The sequence below is a fragment of the Hipposideros armiger genome, unplaced genomic scaffold (genome assembly GCF_001890085.2).
Source record: "Hipposideros armiger isolate ML-2016 unplaced genomic scaffold, ASM189008v1 scaffold_145, whole genome shotgun sequence".
NCBI lineage: Eukaryota > Metazoa > Chordata > Mammalia > Chiroptera > Hipposideridae > Hipposideros > Hipposideros armiger.
In genome coordinates, this window is record NW_017731495.1 from 2,688,633 (window position 1) to 2,708,480 (window position 19,848).

The following is a 19,848-nucleotide window of genomic DNA, read 5'->3' on the forward strand; positions in this document are numbered from 1 at the left end:
TAGCTCTATAACAGAACATTTTATTCCTGAGAGTTCTTCTACTATAGGCTGTTTTTTGTTGTTGTTGTTGTTTTATTTGTTTATTATTCTCAGTACCTAACCCAGTGTCTGATATAAAAATTATGTTCAATAAATGTTGGCTCTGCCTGTGCTTTTCACCTCCAAACTATCTTTCAAATCTGTCCATTCCTTTCCAACTCCACAACTATCGCCACTCATTAGCTTTTGTCTAGACAAGAGTCTCATGATTGTCCGGCCCAATCCATTCTCAACAGTGTAGATACAATGATTTTTTTTTTACTCTTTATTATTTTTTTTATTTTATTTTATTTTATTTTTAGTTGAGCCATCCTGCCACCTTTTGGCAGCTCAACGGCAACTCAGTTCGGGCCAGGCATTGAACCGCTGTTGCTTAGAGCTCAAATTCTTGAGCGAGCTCTTAACCAACTGAGCCACTCAGCCAGCCCTTCTAGAATGATTTTTTTAAAGGCAAATTTAATCGTCGCTGACCTCCACCTCCCTCTCCAGGTTCATCTCTCACCACCTCCCCTTTCCATTTTCAGCTCACTCAGTGGCTTGCTTACAGACCCTTCATTGTTGCCGTGCTCCTGCCCGACATGAAACCTTTACATGCATTGTCTCTTCTCTCTGAAGTGTTCTTTGCTCTTCACCCACTTAATTCTTGAGATTCTTGGCTTTTGATTACCTCCCTCTCAGGCAAGCCTCCCTAGACCTCCTTGACCAGTTTCAATCCTCCTGTTAAGTGATCTCATAGCATCATACATTCCCTTTTATAGCCGTGGACATTTCGCATTCCCTTGGATGATTATTTGATAAATGCCTTTCTCCCCTAAATTGAAAGTTCCTTAGGAGCTAAGATCATGTCCAATCTGGCTCCACAGTGTATCACCAGCACCAAGAGCAATGCACCTGTTATAAAGTAGAAGCTCAAGATTTATTGAATAAATGAGGGAATGACCTCATTTTCACACTGAACCTCAGACCTAACAGCTCAATGGCATTTTTTCACTTCTCCCTATTCTTTCTTCTCTTCACCAAATCTCCTGCCACATCTATCTCCTCAATGTCTCTCTTTCCAGTACCTTTCTTTTCATTTTTCCATTCAGTAATTATATTTCAATAAATTTTATGGGGCACCTTCTTTGTGGCAGACTTCAGCCCTGAAGATACAGTTGCAAAGAAACAGACAAAAATCCAAGCTTTCATGTATCTTACATTCTAGGATGGCAGGGAGGAAGGACGTGCGGAAGAGGCAACAGTTAAGAAGCAAGATGAAAATGAAATATATAATATGTTAGCAATAAGTGCTAAGGAGAAAGAAAACAGAGCAATGAAACAGGATGTCAAATATTGGGGGATGATAGCTGAAATTTTAGATAGGGTGGCCAGGGAAGCGTTCCCTGAAAAGGCGTCGTCTGAATAAAGACCAGAAATGAGGGAGCCAGTCATGTGGATATCGGAGGGATGAGCATACAGGGTTTACTGCCTTAATAATTGTGCTATCTGCCCTCATGTAGAAACGCCCCAATTTACTTAGATTACCGCTATTAGAAAATTTAGCGGACATGACCTTGCTAGAACTGGGCATACTAAGACATAACCACCAGCAGTAAAAATAAAAAGCCACCCAAAAATACATAGCCATGTAAGGATTGAAAGAATGGAGAAACAAAGGCACTTAGAATATCACTGCTGTATAGGACAGAATAAGCATGGATATTCAAAATCACAGTAGGACCTCAAGCCAATTCAGGAAAGTTTAATTTAGATGCATAGACTCTAAAGTAAGTTTACATTGTCTAAAAATAAGATTTTAAAAGACAGTTTATCCAAAAACCAACACAAAAGAAGTGAACAGAGCCAATTAATTATAGCACTTAAAGGGCTACCTGGAATATGCAATCATCCTAACCCAAAATCAAACCCAAGTATTAAAATGGTTGATTATTGTTTTCTCATTTACCTAATTAATTCTTGTTCTCCCATTATCATAGAAGTACAATGAAAAGTGTCAGAACTGCAACACGGTGGTTAACATCCTAAACTGACATAATGAGCCAGAGAGGAATGCAGTATCGAGTCCTATTTAAAATGTAAATTAATATCTTGCTTTTCATATCATAATGCAAATGAATATCTGCGTTTTCATATCATAAAATCTCCCACTTTATGGATATAATTATATATTATTAACTAAATTAGAGTTTGCTCCCATTTCAGCAAAATGAACACTCATAAAATGGATTCCTTTTAATGTATCATTTACTATTGGTTCTGTTAACAATATTAGTAACAGTTTCCTACCCTACAATCCAGGTTGCCTCTCCTTCACTTTCTTTAGGAAACTCTTAAGCTATTTTTTTTTTTAAGATTTTATTGAGGAATTGGGGGAGGGGAACAGCGCTGGAGAATCAAGGGAAGGGGAACAGACAAGTTGCCGTCCTTTTGTTCTTCAGTCTAGTTGTAGAGGACGTTGCTTCACTGGCCCAAGTTGGCACCATCATTGCACTCTCCCTGGGCGAGGCAGATCAGTCGCCGGCCTCTGGACAGCCACTCACGGCGGCTGCTGGCCGCTCATGCTGGCTGCCGGCTACATACGGTAGCTCTTAAGCTATTTTTGATGGGTAACAGATCATATTCTCTTTTGTTTTCTCAAACAGAAAAAAAAAAAAATGTACCCTGCCAAGATCTGAATGTTTGTATCCCCCAAAAGGCATATGTTGAAATCCTAACCCCCAAAGCTGATGGTATTAGGAGGTGGGGCCTTTGTGAAGTAGCTACAGCATGAGGATGGAGCCTTCATGAGTGGGATCAGCGCCTTAGAAAAGAAGCCCTGGAAAGATCCCTAGGCCATTCCGTCACCTGCCATGAACCAGGAAAAGGGCCCTCGCCTGACCATGCTGGCACTGTTATCCTGGCCTTCCAGCCTCCAGAACTGTAAGCAATAAATTTCTGCTGTTTATAAACTACCCAGTCTGTGGTCTTTTGTTATAGCAGCCCAAATGGACTCAGACATACCCAGTGGAAGGTCAGTAAATATTTATTGGTTAAGTTTGCCATGAACAAGAACATTTTGATTTTTATGGTTACATCTTCAGAAAGAAGATTTCTGGCAAAATTAATGCATTCATCATTTATAAAAACAATTACTTTCTGGATTTTTTCTTCCATATGTAATTATAAAATCAAATATGTCAAGTCAGATAGCTTGGGTGTAAATAAAAATTCAGAACAGAATACACTGAAAACAAAAACAAAATGTCAGAGTTTTAGATAGATAGTTGTTTATCCAATTTCAAAAGGCTCTGGAATACTACATTCAGCAGAATGGTGTCAATCTACATATAGAAGACTTTATAGGAAAAGGAAATTTGACACTAACACAACTTTTCTCTCACTGGCTTTCAGAAGGCCTAATCACATTCAGCAGAAATGACTGACTGTCCCTGACATGAGTTTCCCAAAGAATTTCCAATACTTTGAATAAATCCTGAATTTTTTTTTCTGTGTGTTATCAATCATGCCTTTAAGATAATGGCTCTTCAGGGGAAAACTTAATAACTGTAGAAAAATCTGGGCAGTTTCTATTACTAACATGTTACAAAAATAAATATTAAAGCAAGAGAAAATGAAACTTTCTCTCTCATAGCTATCTCCATTCTCCCTTTGAAAAATCTCACTTTGTATTTAACTTCTAAAGTAGTCCCTAGCAAAAGAAGTTGGTTTCACGTTCCCTCATTAAAGTAGTTTGCTATTTTGATCATTTTAAATAAAACAAAATCAAGGCTTCCTATTCAAAAATGTTGGTTTTGCACGTACCACTCAAAGAAACTTTCTTGGTGATGATATTCCATTAGTACAGGATACTGATGGAAACATTAGTCTCCATGGGACCATGATGAAGGTCATTTCAAAAGGGGTTGAGGGGACTAAATTTGTTTTAATTCTTTCATGATTTCTGCTACAAAGGAAAAATAAAATCACAATCATAGAGAAGAGGCTTAAGATAATGCTGAAAAAAGATGGGAAAACAGAGAGAAGATGGAAATTCATGAAGCATGTGTATTTCCTCTTTTAGTGTTCACACTGTTCCCTCAAAGCATCCTCTCACAGTGTCCTGCCCTGGATACCACCCTTCCCCTCTGTATTCATTTCTAAGTCTCAGTCACTTAAGGGCTCTACTCAATTTATCCTATCTTTCTTTGAGCAATTCATCTCTCTCTCCTGTCATTATAAATATAGTTTCCTTGAAAGACTAAAAGATCAATCTGGAACAAGCTCTGAAAAAACCCAGGGAGTTGACCAATGAAGTGGGTCAGGACTCCTGCTCAGTGTTGTGATGTCAAAAGCGGCATAATGTGTTCCAAATACCTGAGCCCTGACATGGTCCCTAGTGCACTGTGGAGGCTAGTGATCGATTCTCCAAGGACAAGGAGGCCAAACTTGCTAATCTAAGGGGTTCAGGGGCCTAATACAGGTCCCAATGATCGTGTAGGCTGACCACTAGATATATAAGAACTAACACCAACAGTCTAGGAAAAGAGCACACTGCATAATCTGATTATTAGCTAGAAGTATTCAAATCCAACCAATATCACTTATTACTACATGGTTCCATTAGAACAGAAGTACTGGAAATATTTCCTCTCCTTTCTACACTTAACATGATACTTTGGTACCAAATGCTACTGAGATAGGTACTAATAAAAACACAGACAATAATATATGAAAGTGCTTTGCAAACAGTAAAATCTTATACAACCCTATGTTGTTATTATTAACAATATTCTTCCCAGCATACATTGGCCTCCTGTGGAAAATCCTCCACCTTTATGAATATATCCAATATTCAGAGTTAACTTCTTTTGCTTTCCAGAAAGAAAAAACATATACAACAAAAGAAAAAAATAGGTTCTACCTGGAAATTTAAGTATAGAATAATACTGGTTACCACACAGAGAAAATTCACATGTCAAAGATGAAATATATGCTTAAATTAGATATATAACACCTTATATATCGAAGACCCAAACAAACCAAGTAAAAAGTTTATAAAGAACAAGAGAAACTAAGTTCCCACAAAAAAATGCACATACATACTTTTTAAGACGACATTGATCAAAGTAAATAAAATCTTTATATGTAAATTACCTCCTGATAAATGGTATTTATTTCACCCAAAGGAGACAAAAATGAGCACCCACAAAAAAAGTAAGAGAGAGAGTTCACAGAACATTACAACAAGATGAGTCACCATAAAGCTTTGCAACCTGGTTTATTATAAAATAATATTTTAAGTATGATACTTACAGCTCAGTAGTTTGTTATATGAGGAGAAGGTAGTGGAAGAAGAGTAAAATAAAATGTTAAGAGAACTCACAAGGTCAAGGTACACTTCCTACCACTCTTAACAAAAATCATACTCAATACTTAGAAAAACAATAGGAAAAGACAGAACCACTGGACCTAGCCTCTTGCGGTAACTATGATTAGACTATTGATCAGGGACTAGTGCTGACCTAAATAGAGTAACCAGTACCCAGGATGACTCATGTGAATGTGCTTTGTGAACAGAAAAACCTCACTTGTTTCTCCTTCTTTTTTCTTTCTATGAGTTTGTTACAGAATGGACCTGTTTTCTTCCTGAGTCTCTTATTTACAGCACTAGAAAAACGGCTCTTAAATCAATTTATAAATGCAATATATATGGCTGACTTTTAGACATGGAAGAACATCATTTTTCACAACCATGGAACCACATTCATTTTGAGGTTACATTTGGACCAATGATTTTTAAAACTGTAATCTCTAATTTAGTGAAATTTTAAACAACAAAAAAACATTTAGTCTTTAGATTTTCATAGCAAAAATGAAGAATCAGCTTCTAGGTAACAAAAACAACCAAATTATGCTAATCTAAAGACATTGCATAGGTCAAAGAATGTAATGAGTTATTGGCCTAATTTATCAACGTTCTCTAGTTGTAATTTGCTTCTAAACTTTAATGAAGTGAGTTATATCCAGTGATAAAAATGTATTAATTCAATGGTAGAAAAGCAAGAATATTCTCCTGGATGCTAGACTCACTGGAAAGGGTGGGTATATTATACATCCAAGAAATACACTGCAATTAATAAAGAATCCAATATAATGCAATATAAACGAATCCAATATAATGTAAGTATACATATTTACTTACATAAATGTGTATAAAATACATATATATAAATATTTGAAGTAGTACTACATCATTATGGGGAAAAAAAGCATGAGTAAGCTATTTTCCTTTTAGTTATAAACAATGCATTCACTTCTAAAATTTTAAACAACTGCTAAAGAAACTATAACATTTTGGCATGACTGAGTAGCTCATTTAGCTATAAAGACATTATTTCTTTATATATACCAAGTAAAATTTGAAAAAAAGAAACTAATTTCTGCATCAATTTTTCACATTTCTTGTAACATAATATGAGCAAGCATTTTATAAATAACATTAACTATATACTTTGCCATTAGAGAAAAGATGCTAAATTTATCCGTGGGATGGGTACTCCCATATGACTCCACCCCAAAACTCTAAGGGCAATTTCTGTATGTATTACTTTGAGTGAATAAGATGGAACTAATACACATTACAGTTTTGGTAAGCTGTAATTTTATAACAAAAAAATTTGATAAGAAAAAACTTTTTATTAAATGATCAAATATAAGAATTTCATATTTAATCATCTAATTGTTTTGTGTTCACTAATATTGATTCCTTAAGGGATTTTAAATACCTTAACAATATGTAAAATGTTCACATACCACCAGGTTGTGTAGCCACCTATAAATGCTAATAATAGCCCAAGTAACAGATAGCAAAACAAATGTCATTAATATTGCATATAATAAACACAAAACTAATCATAAAATCCAACACTAATGGTATTTTAAAATAGAGGATAAAAGGGGGTCAAATATATGGTGATGGAAAAAGAACTGACTCTGGGTGGTGAACGCAATACAATATACAGATGATGTATGATGGAATTGTACACTTGAAACCTATATAATTTTACATACCAATGTTACCCAAATAAATTTAATAAAAATTTTTGAAAAGATTAGATGGAAGAGATGATGGATTTGTAGCTCTTCTTTCTTTAAAAAGGAGTTGCAGATAGATGTTTATCTATTTAAGAAGTTCATCAGAGTGGCTGGATTTTGCATAATTGTATCGGAACAGAAATTTCCATATCAGACACTGCCCTGGAAATGCTTTGGAGAAGCCAGGTGTGCTCTAGAGTAACTATTTCCTCTTTGGATCCCTGTCTAGATCCATTCAAATCTTCCTGCTTAGCTGTGTTACATTTGCAAATACTCATATAGGTATTAAAGACATACTTTAGAAGTATACATAGGAAAAAATGTGCAAGACAGAGAATCTGCAACAGGAAAAAGAACTATGTTTTCTTCAGAAAGGTAACTTGATTGAAAAAATTATTTTGTTAAATTATACGTAAAACTTACCATCTTAATTAACCTTTTGTAAGTGTACATTTCAGTGGCAAGCACTAAATACATTCAGTATATATAATAAATACATTGTGTAACCATCACCATCATCAGCATAACTCATATCATCTTGTCAAAACGAAACTCTGTACCGATTAAACAATAACTCCCCATTCCCCTACCCCCAGCCCTTGGCAACAACCATTTTACCTTCTGTCTCTATAATTTTGTCCAAACTAAATACCTCATATAAGTAGAATCATATAGTATGTCTTTTTATGACGGCTTATTTCACTTAGCAAAATATCTTCAAGGTTCATCCATGCTGTAGCATATTCCAGAATCCCTTCCTTCTTAAGGTTGAATAATAATACTCCATCGTATGTACATAACACATTTTGTTTATCCATTCATCCATCAATGAACACTGGAGTTAATGCCAGATTTTAGCTATTGTGAATAATGTTGCTATGAACAGGGTATACAAATATCACGAGGCCCTTCTTTTAATTATTTTGCATATATACCCAGCAGTGGAATTACCGGATCATATGATAATTCTATTTTTAATTTTTCGAGGAACCGCCATACTGTTTTCCACAGCAGCAATACGCCTTTACATTTCCACAACAGTGCACAAGGGTTCCAATTTCTCCACATCCTCACCAATACTTGTTTTCTGTTTTTAGCTTTTTACTTTTGCTTTTGTTTTGTTTTTTTGCTAGTAGCCATCCTAATGGATATGAGGTAATATCTCACTGTACTTTTGATTTGCATTTGCCTGATAAGGGATGTAGATCATCTTTTCATGTGCTTATTTGTCATTCTGTACATCTTCTTTAGAGAAATGTCTATTCAACTCCTTTGCCCATTTTTTAATCAGGTTGGTTGTTTTTGGTTGTTGAGTTCAGAAGTTCTCTATATATTCTGGGTATTAAAACCTCATCAGGGCCAGCCAAGTGGCACGTTGGTTAGGGGTTGGCTTGGCTTGGGACGCCAGCTCTGAGCAGCAGGGCCCGGTTCGGATCCCACATGAGGGCCAGTGAACGCTGCGCCCTCTACAGCTAAGATGGTGAACAACAGCTCGACCTGAAGCTGAGCTGCCGTCAGCCGCTGACAACGGGGCGTAGGCTTCACTGGGGCTGGCCGGCAGCAGGAGTGAGCTTCTGTGCACTTTCATGCGCTGCCGTGAGCCACCGAGAGTGGCCGGCGAGCGACTGCCTCACCTGGGAAGAGCGCAATGATAACACCAACATGGGCCAGTGAAGCAACGTCCTCCACAACTAGACTGAAGAACAAAAGGACAGCAACTTGTCTGTTCCCCTTTCCCCGGTTCCCCAACACTGTAACCCTCCCCCAATTCCCCAATAAAATCTTACAAAAAAAATTTAAAAAAACTCATCAGATACATGATTTGCAAATATTTTATCCCATTCTGTAGATTGCCTTTTTATTCCATGTATAGTCTTTTGATGCACAACTTTTTAAATTTTAATGAAGTACAATTTGCCTATTTTTTTCTTTTGCTACCTGTGCCTTTGGTGTTATAACTAAGAAATCATTGCCATAATCTAATGTTGTTCTCCTGTTTCCTTCTAAGAGGTTTTTTTGTTTGTTTGTTTGCTTGTTTTTGTTTAGGTGTACAAAGCAACATAGTTAGACATTTACACCCCTCCCAAAGTGATAACCCCCCCTCCCTCAGCTACTAACCCTCTGAAATCTTATATAACTGTTATGATACCTTGACTATACTCCTTATGCTACACTCCACCTTCTAAGAGTTTTAGTTTTAGGTATTTTAGGTCTTTGATCCATTTTGAGTTAATTTTTGTATAAGGTGTTAGGTAAGGGTCCAACTTCATTCTTTTGCATATGGATATCCAGTTTTCACAGCACCATTTGTTGAAAAGACTGTCCCTTCCCCACTGAATGATCTTCACATTCTTGTCAAAAATCATTTGACCAACTATGCCAGGGTTTCTTTCTGGACTCTCCATTCTATTTCATTGATTTATATGTCTGACTTCATGCCAGTACACAGTTTTGATAACTATAGCTTTATACTTAATTTGAAATCAGGAAGTACAAGTCTTCCAGGTTTGATCTTCTTTTTCAAGATTGTTTTGACTATTTAATGTCCCTTGAGATTCCATATGAATTTTAGAATGGGTTTTTCTATGTCTGCAAAAATATTATTGGGATTTTGATATGGATTGCATTAAATCTGTAGACACTTTGGGTAGTACTGACATTTTAACAATATTATGCATTCTAATCCATGAGTATGAGATGTGTTTCACTTTTTTAATGTCTTCTTTAATTTCTTTTAGCAATGTTTTATAGTTTTCATTGTACAAATCTTTCACCTCCTTGGTTAATTCCTACGCATTTTGTTCATTTTAATGTATTGCAAATGGAATTTTTTTTATAATTTCCTTTTCAGGTTGTTGATTGTTCATAAATATTGATGTTTGTATTGAATATCTGCTACTTTACTAAATTCATTTATTGGTTCTAACATTTTTGTGTGTATGAAATCTATCAGGTTTCTATACATATGATCATATCATCTGCAAACACAGATAATTTTACTTCTTCCTTTCCAATTTGGATGCCTTTTCATTCTTTTTCTTGTCTAATTGCTCCAGCTAGAGCTTCCAGTGCTATGTTGAATAGAAGTGGTGAAAGCAGGAATCTTTGCCTTGTTCCTGATCTTAAAGGAAATGCTTTCAGTCTTTGACCATTGAGTTTACTGTTTTCACTGTGGGTTTTTATATAAGACTTTCATTAAGTTGAAGTAGTTTCCCTCTATTCCTAATTTGTTGAGTGTTTTATCATGAAAGGGTGTTGAGTATTGTTGAATGCTTTTTCTTCACCTCAATTGAGGTGATCATGGTTCTTTTTCCCTTCATTTTGTTGATGTGGCTTATTACATTTACCAAATATTTGTATATTGAACCATTCTTCCATTCCAGGAATAACTTACTTGATCATGGTGTAGAATCCTTTTTAATATGCTGCTGAATTCTGTTTGCTACTATTTTGTTGAGAATTTTTGTGTCTTTGTAGTGTCTTGTCTGGCTTTAGTATCAAGGTAATGCTGGCCTCATAGAATGAGTTAGGAAGTACTCTCTCCTCTTCAGTTTTGGAAAAGTCTGAGGAGAGCTGGTATTAATTTGTCTTTAAATGTTTGGTAGAATTCACCAGTAAAGTCATCAGGTCCATGGCTTTTCTTTGTCAGAGATTTTTGATTACTGATTCAATCTCCTTACTAGCTATAGAAATATTCAATTTTTTTTCTTTTATTTCTCTATGATTTAGTTTTGGTAGGGTTTGTGTTTCTAGAAATTTGTTCATTTCATCTAGGTTATCCAATTTGGAGGCATACAACGTCCACAGAAATCTTTTATAATCCTTTCTATTTCTGTAGAATTGGTAGTAATATCCCATTTCAATTTAGTAATTTAAGTCTTCTCTCCTTTTTTTCTTAGTCCATCAATCTAAGATTCTCAACTTTGTTGATCCCTTCAATTTGGTTTCATTAGGTTTTCTCTGCTGTTTTTCTATTCTCTATTTCATTTATCTCTACTCCAATCTTTATGATTTCTTTCCCTCTGCTGTCTTTGGGATTAGTTTGTTCTTCTTTTTCTAGTTCCTTAAATGGCAAAGTTAGGTTATTGATTTGAGATCTTTCTTGTTTTTTAATATCAGTGTTTATAGCTATAAATTTCTCCCTTAGCACCACTTTTGATGGTGTGTTGAGTTTTGTTACATTGTGTTTTGTTTTCATTCACCTTGAAGTATTTTCCAGTTTCCCTTGTAATTTCTTCTTTGATCCATTGGTTAAGAATGTATTGTTTAATTTAAACAAATTCATGAATTTTTCAGTTTTTGTTCTGTTAATGATTTCAAACTTCATCCTATTATGATCAGAGAAGACACTTCATATGTCTATCTTTAAAATCTACTGAGACTTAATTTATGATCTCACATATGGTCTACCCTGGAAAATGTCCCATGTGCACTGGAGACAAATGTGTATTTTATTGTTGTTAAGTAGAATGTTCTGTTTAGGTCTGTTAGATCTAGTTGATTTATTGTGTTAAGTCTTCTATTTCCTTACTTTTATTCTGTCTGGCTATTGTATAAACTATTGTGAGTGGAATATTGACATCTCTAATTATTGTTGTAGTAGTCTATTCCTCCTTTCAATTCTGTCATTTTTACATGATCTGATAATAGATGAATAAATATTTATAATTGTTATATCTTCTTTATGTATTGAACCTGTAATTAATATATTTATTAACATACAATGTCCTCTTTGGATTTAATTAAAATCTCTTACCACTTCTATTTAATTAAAAATTAAGCCAAGATTCCAGGAAGACTACTGAAAAGAATAAAACATTACATTTTATAATTATTTATCTGTGTTAATCCAAATTGTGCAAAAAAAAAAAGATATTGATGTTGATTTCAAAGTTTTGCATTCAACAAAACACCTCACTGTTCCATAATTGACTTTATAACAAGTAAATTATATAAACAAATTTCTTCTATACAACACTGTTTCTTTTCTGTTTTGTATTTAGGATAAACTGTTTATTAGAGCAAGGAAAATTCTGCTGTTGAAAATATGAAAAACAGTATTCTGTGGTTACACCATGGCACTTTCCCAGATGGAGAAACATAAAACACAAGTATTAAACAGAGAATGTCAAATGAATTAAGGAATAAAACTCTACAGACCATACCAATTTTCAGAATTGTCAGACAAAATTTTTTACCATTATATAATCCACTAATATCAAATAGCATTAATCATGAGCGTCATATCCGGTGTTGTTCACACCAGCTGGGGAGAGCCAACTGTACATATTTCTTCCTAATTCTACTACATTTGGTAGCACAAGGTTGGTAGCTTTAAATGGGCTATGGTAGGAATATAGAAATCATGGAAATGTCCAAAAACTATAAATCAGTGTTTTGTTTTGTTTTTTAAATCCACACCCAACCCCGACTCTAAGACCGGGTGTTAAATATGTACCAGCGCAATGCTGGAAATATCACAATCCAGAAGGTATTTTGATGCAAAGATGACTTAACTAGCTAGCTACGTGATTTTTTAAGAAATAAAAACATTTTCAAATAAACAATGGTAGACTAAAATGTAAAATAAAAATTTGCTTAAAAGAAACCTATATTTTAAAAAATAAAAGAAAGGAAACACTACATCTTGAAACAGTCCATTCCATCTGAAATTTTAATATTCTTAAAAAAAAGAAAAAATGCATCTCTCTACAGGTGCTATCGCATTGGTGCTATCTCTTAGAAAAGTTCCTAACTTTTTCAATAAATTGAGGTACGTAAAACAAAATAAATTAAACTCCTCCTCTCTGTGATTGATTGGCATTAAAGAAAGCAAACATATATCCTCAGGATTTTCTCTTTGCTGTTTACTCTCCATTTAAGATTACAAAATTCTTCAAGTAAAAAAAGAGAAATACTGCTGCTGATCTTTAAAAAAATCCATTATACAGAGCATAATTAATTTTTTAATAAAGAAAATTATCATATCTGGTACCATGACAACTTTGGTAAATCCAGTAATTATGAAATATTAAATGTTAGAATATCAATATAGATAAGATAGTTACTTTGAATATTTATAAACCCAACCTTATAACTTTGGCTTGGTATTTATCATAATCTACTTTGGATGCCAGCTCATATCTCAGTCCTAGTATCTGTTCCTTCCCCAGCTTTCTCTAGTTACTTCATCAGACTGGGCCTGCCACACTGAGGCTAGAATCATGCAAAAGTCTTGGGCCCAAGAAGCTACCTCAGTACTCAAGAGGTATTCCTTTTCTCAGTGCCTCAATCTGTCCTCCTGTTTACTTTGACTTTTATTCATTCACTTGAAAATCATTACAAACCAACCATGTTATAGGTCTTGTGCTAGGCAGTGAAGATGTAATGGTAAGTAAGATAGACATGTCTATGATTTCATGAAGGGCAATCTAAAAGAGATATCCATTGAACAAATCACCTCATAAAAAATCCTAATTATAAGTTATTATAAGTACTATAAAAGAAAAACGTGTGACTCCATGAATGTATAACATGGAGGCATCCTCCTCTGGAGGCTCACAAAACGCTTCCCTGAGAAATTGAAATGTGACTCAAGACCTGAAAGATGGTGTTGAGGGGAGTTCCAGACAGAGAAAACAGTATTTTTCAGTTCCAGGCATGCAGGTTCCACCTTTGCTGGAACTTTTATTTCCACCTTGCTGTATGCTGGCAATTTTTCTCTTGGAATTTTTTTGTATTAGCTACTAACCCTGACCCTTCCTATCCCCATAATAATAACAGCTAATGTTTACAGAGCTCATAGTACTTGGAAGATATCATTCTAAGCAATTTACATACACGCACTCATCTAATCCTCCCAGTGACCATACTGAGGTAGGTTGTATTTCCTCAATTTACCGGTGAAGAATCTGAGGCACAGCCATGATAAGTTACTGATCTAAATTACACAGCTGCTGGTACTAGTCCTTGCATATATATCATCTCCCTCATAACGTTTCACTCTTACAGGTCTACCAAAGTCCCAAGCTAAATTAACACTACTAATGGCAAAGCATACCAAGTCTCCGATATTCTCCAACCTGCTACCATCTTCAAATAGGCAGCATCATGCTTATTTTCTCCAATTTTCAGAAATTAGGGATGAAAAATTGACCAAGGTAGCCTACAATTAAAACATCTCTAGGAGCAAGAAAAAGGTTTTTATAATAAGTAATACATTCTTACAAAAAGTTATTGACCCAGAAAATGAAACAGTGAAAACTGGGCAAGGAGGCAGAATTATAATTTTTAAAAAATTTCTTCTGTACCTCCCAAAAGAGAAGAGGAAATTTCTTTTTTGTTTTAATTCAACCTCATAAATATTTTGCATGTATTTGCAAATCTAAATTAATTGTTGTAAATTGGCTATGAGGTAAAAGAAATTCCCAAAATCAATTATTTTCTTTAGGTAAGCACCTTTTAAATACTAAAGAAAAAGAAATAACCATTAGATAACCAAGGTCTCACTCAAAACGACATTTAGGTATTTTTTAAAGTTCCCATTATGATCAAAAGTTTAATTTGTAATTCACTATTGAAGGTGATGTGAAAAACAGTAATTACGGGGGTGATTGATACAAGTGAATGTATGACTCATAGTTTGCAAAGGAAAATGATTTTGGGGAAAAGGCTCAGGAACAAAAGAAGCAAATAATGGATTCTGGAAGAAATGAAGACCTTTCCTGTCCAAGGACTGTCACCAGTTCTTTATTACTTGAAGATTAAGGGAATAGTGAATAAAGCTGTCTGCCAGACAGCAGAAAAGGTAAGAAATAACATTGTCTCTAAGTGTACCTCACATGAAAGCTTCCAGAAATTACATTCATAAAATTAAACTTTCTATAAAAAGTTACTAGAAAACCCAACTCAAATCAGAACAATGGAAATGTCAACATAAACCAACATTACATTTGTCAGGAACTTGAACAGAATGAAACAGCAGGGTAGGTCAAGTTCTAGAATCCTCTAATTTTATCGCACTTGGTTGTAGAAAAAAAACACAGATCCAATACTGATTTAGTAGAAGACTTATGGGGGGGTTGTTTTCATTTGGTTGCTTTTCTACTTTCTGGGCTAGTGCAAAATAAATATAGTAATGCCTTGGTTTGCGAGCATAATTCATTCCAGAAACAAACTACTTATATTGCAAACATCACTCATTTACCATGTTAAAACGTATTAGAAATGTTTGCTAGTCTTGCAAAACACTCGCAAACCAAGTTACTCGCAATTCAAGGTTTTACTGTATTTGGTTTTTGCTACTAGGTTTCACCAAATTTATACAATGAGTTTTCGTTTCTTGGTCCAGAGTCAAATTCAAACCATTGAATTGAGTTCTATTTCTTTTTTCACTAACTGCCCCTCCCCTCTCACATATATATACATTTTTGAAACTCACATTTAGGTATTGGTAATAACTATATTCTAATTATGATTCTTCAAAGACAATGAAGAGAATTTCATTTTGATGAAATCATGTTTAACTGGAAGTTTTATCTAACTTATTTTTTTCATTTACATTTTCATGAACATTGTGGAATCCCTACTATGTGAATGACAGCATTGAGCTAGATGTTTTATACATATAATCTCATTTAAGAACACTGGGTTTATTTTGTTATATTTATACTGCCTGAAGCGAAGGTAAACTGAATATGTTTATTATGAAGCAACCTAAGTCGTAGCATTAATGGCTTGTATATGAACAACGTCCAGCCATTCTAACATACCTTATGCATATAGCTCAGCACTTACTTCATGAAAATTGTCTGCTCTAAATTAAAGAAATCTTAAAAAAAAAAAAAGAGCCATATGCACATTAGGTAATGGATTCAAACGTAGGCAGTCCAGTTATAGAATCTTTACTCTTAACTACCAAACCACTATATGCTGGAAGAAGCAGCAAGGTATGCTTTTAAAATGAAAGTAACTAATTTAGGTAATAACAGTAGCTTCTAGAAAAAGAGATCATATTCCTAAAGTCAGCACGATAAAAAAGTATCAATATTAAGTTATAAAAACACATTTAAAGAAAATTTACTATAATAAAGATTTTTTTTTTCCTTTTATAAATGTGCTTAATTTTCAGAAAATTTCTAACTTTTTCTTTTTTGGCTATCATATCACCTAACATTTTTGTGATCTCTTTATAGATATTAAAACATTTCATATCTAAGGCCTTATATAATCCTGCCAGAAACACTATAAATAACGCAGATGTCATGATTAATTTTATGTGTAAACTTGGCTGGGCCACAGTGCCCAGACATTTGGTCAAACATTATTCTGCATGTTTCTGTGAAGGAATTATTTTAATGATTAACATTTAAATTGCTGGACTGAGTAAAGCAGATACTGCTCCATAACGTGAGTGGGCCTCATCCGATCTAACGGAAAGCCTTAATAGAACAAAAAGGAATTCTGCCAGCAAACGGCCTTTGGTCTCTAACTGCAACTCTTACCTGGGTCTCCAGCCTGAGAGCTGACTGCAGATTTTGGACATACTAACCAGATATAATCACGAGTCAATTCCTTAAAATCAATCAATCAATCTTTCTCTCTCTCTCTTTCTCTACATACACACACACACACACACACACACACACACACACACACACACACACACTCTGTTGCACATCCTGTGTTGGTCCTGTTTCTCTGAAAAACTCTGAATAAGAGAAGATGGAAGTTGGAAACTAAGTCTAAGAAAACAGGGAACAGGAATTCAGATCCTTACTTTTGTCTCCAGTCATTCCTGAAAAGATACTAAAATTCTCAAGAAGATAAACTAGAATTCAGTTTCTATACCCTAACCAATTAGCCAATGTAATGTTCTTTTTTTTTTTTTAAACAGTTATTTGACAAAACTAATCAGCTCTGAAAAATAGTTTGGCAGATCCTCAAAAAGTTAAGCATAAAGTCACCATATGAACCAGCAAGTCCATTCCTAGGTGTATACCCAAGAAAAATGAAAACATATTGTGCACACAAAGACTTATGCATGAATATTCATAGCAATACTATTCTCAATAACACGAAGTGGAAACATAAATGTCATCAATTGATGAATGGATTAAAAAAATCCATTGCATATCCATACAATGGAATGGTTCAGGGATAAAAATAAATGAAATATAGTTACATGCTACAATATGGATGAATCTTGAAATCATGCTAAATAAAAGAAGGCAGATGCAAAAGGCCATATATTATATGAATCCATTTATATAAAATGTCCACATTAAGCAAATCCATACAGACAAAAAACAGATTAGTGGTTGTCAGGAGCCAAGGAAAGGGGAACAATGGGGAGTGAACGCTAATGGGTTATGGGGCTTCCTGCTGGGCTGATAAAAATGTTCCTGAATTAGGCAATGGTGATGATTCCACAACCCTGTGAATATACTAAAAACCATGGAGTCATACACTTTAAAACTGTGAACATTAAGATAAATAAATTATATCTCAATTTAAAAAGTATTAAAAAATAAAAATCAACTTACCTGCCCTTTTTGTGGTGCCAAACACCGAACAACTTCATCCACCATTACTGGAATATGTAATTTAGTCATCACTTCAGAACCTTGAGATCTGTGAAACTCCTGAGCTCCAGTTTGATATGTTTGCTCGTGGGCTTCATGTTCATCATATCTTTCTGCTGTAGCATGTATCTTTTTTGGCCAGACACCTAAATTAAACATGCCAGATTCCAACCAGCATGAAAGAAATTCTTTATAGGTTCTACAAAAATATGGGTATCGAAGCATTCTGTAGGTCAACAAATCTAGAAAAGAAATTTAAATATGATTGTTGGATTCCTTAAGAATGTTGTAATACTTGGGGGAAGCACATTAATATGCAATATTTAACACACAAAAAAAAATATGTAAGGGTCATCATCCTAAACAAGTGAAGGGGACTAATCTTATGCAAAGCAAGGAACCCAAAACAACCCAAGAAATAATCAGAAAATATAATTTTTAATGTGGCCTGATAAGCTCTAAGACCATTAATGTTTTAACCATCAGAGATGTGAAAATTAATTACTTGTCATTTTTCTGAAATAAAATTTTTTAGGAATTTTAATTAAGTCTAAAGAATGGGTTCAATGCATTAGAACTGTCTATTTGAAAAAGCTATCTGGATGACTGAAGAGATTATAAATATTATCCTATTTTAAGTTTAGGTGATTTTTCATTTCTAGCTCTTCAATTTTTTTTTTCTCATAATACTTAATCTTAATCTTCAATTTAACTTTGGGAAACTATCCCTGGAAAAAGACTATGCATGTACATCCAAAAAGAAAGACAGGTGATCAGTCTCTCCCTGAAAGGTAAAAATCTTGCAGACTTATCGTAGATATTTTGACGAGATCCTCTCAGCATGGCCTATATGAACAAAGCATCATTTCAGTTTAAACTATAACTTTGTAAACAATCTGCTGAGCACACTTTGCCATTTCATTCCCACCTTTGTTTTAATTGTATGTCCCCCAAAAGAAGTAAATAAAAAGCTGATATATCCCTTCACTTTTTCACACTTGTTCCATTTTAACTGCAATTTGTAACTCTTTAAGATGCAGGGAAAAAAGTATTTATGTAAATATATTAACAGAACTTCTGAAAACACACTTTTTACCCAATTGGTTGCAAGCAACGTTTTTGATACTACTACAGTAAGCACCAAGGTAACACTACTCTTCCTTCCTCATGGATTATGAGTTATTTACGGGAAAGACCACACCTTTACATCCACAAAATCAATGCACACTAGGTGCTTAAGAAATGTTTTCTGAAAAGGGGAAAAAAAAAAAAAAAGGATGGTAAATCCAGACTCTACAAAATTAATGTTTTTATCAAACCTTGCTTTTAGGAAATTTCACCTATCTGACCAACCCTATCAAAAATTATATTCTCAGAATACTTCAAGAAACATAAATCCTGCTTAAATATGCCTTCTCTTCCTTTTGCAATAGAAAATGAAGAATAATGTTGAAAGGTTAACCACATGTAATGACTGCAGAAGAAATACACATCTATATTTTTTATATTATGTAAATATAATATCAACAAGATGTTACCGTGAGGATGTATCAACTTTACCAAACATATAGTCCACAGAATCATGTGGCATGACACAGGAAAAGTAAGGAAAAGAAAAATAGGCTGGAAATGAGTGCTTTAAGTAAAAATTTAGTTGTTCAGTAGTGATAAATTAGCCAAATGAAAAATTATGCCTTATGTTTCTCAAAAAGCTTATACAAAGTAAACTCAAGTATCCTCTCTAATACTTCTAACATTTTTCAAAATATAAGTTAACATTTATTGAGCACTTACTTAGTACCACTTACAATTCTAAGCACACTACATGTACTAACTCATTCAAACCTTACCACAACTCTTAGAGATAGGTATTATTATTATTTCCATTTTAAAGATGAGGAAAATAGAAAAGTACTTTGCCAAAAGGTCACATACCCATAGCCAGAGAGCCATAAAGCTAGAACTGTAACTTCAGCATTCTATGCCCAGAGCCTTAACTTTTATGCTATAAACACAGCCTGGCACTATTTAAAACACTTATGTAATTAAACGGTATTTTAATTACATTGACTATGTATTTGTAGGATCTCATGATTTCTATGTATTTGTAGTATCTCATGAATTCTTTTCATTTTTTTTAAGGGGCCAATAT

At 34.2% G+C, this 19,848-nt stretch overlaps 1 protein-coding gene across 7 annotated transcripts in view; it reads right to left on the reverse strand.

Moving 5' to 3' along the window:
* The window catches only part of METTL15 (methyltransferase 15, mitochondrial 12S rRNA N4-cytidine), a 174,027-nt gene that overhangs the window by 150,878 nt on the left and 3,301 nt on the right, over positions 1-19,848 (reverse strand). For all 7 annotated transcript variants that reach the window (XM_019650716.1, XM_019650715.1, XM_019650717.1 and 4 more), the window contains one exon: positions 17,658-17,938. In XM_019650716.1, coding sequence (XP_019506261.1) covers positions 17,658-17,921 — 264 coding nt within the window. In that variant the 5' untranslated portion in view covers positions 17,922-17,938. The remainder of the gene's footprint in view (positions 1-17,657; positions 17,939-19,848) is intronic.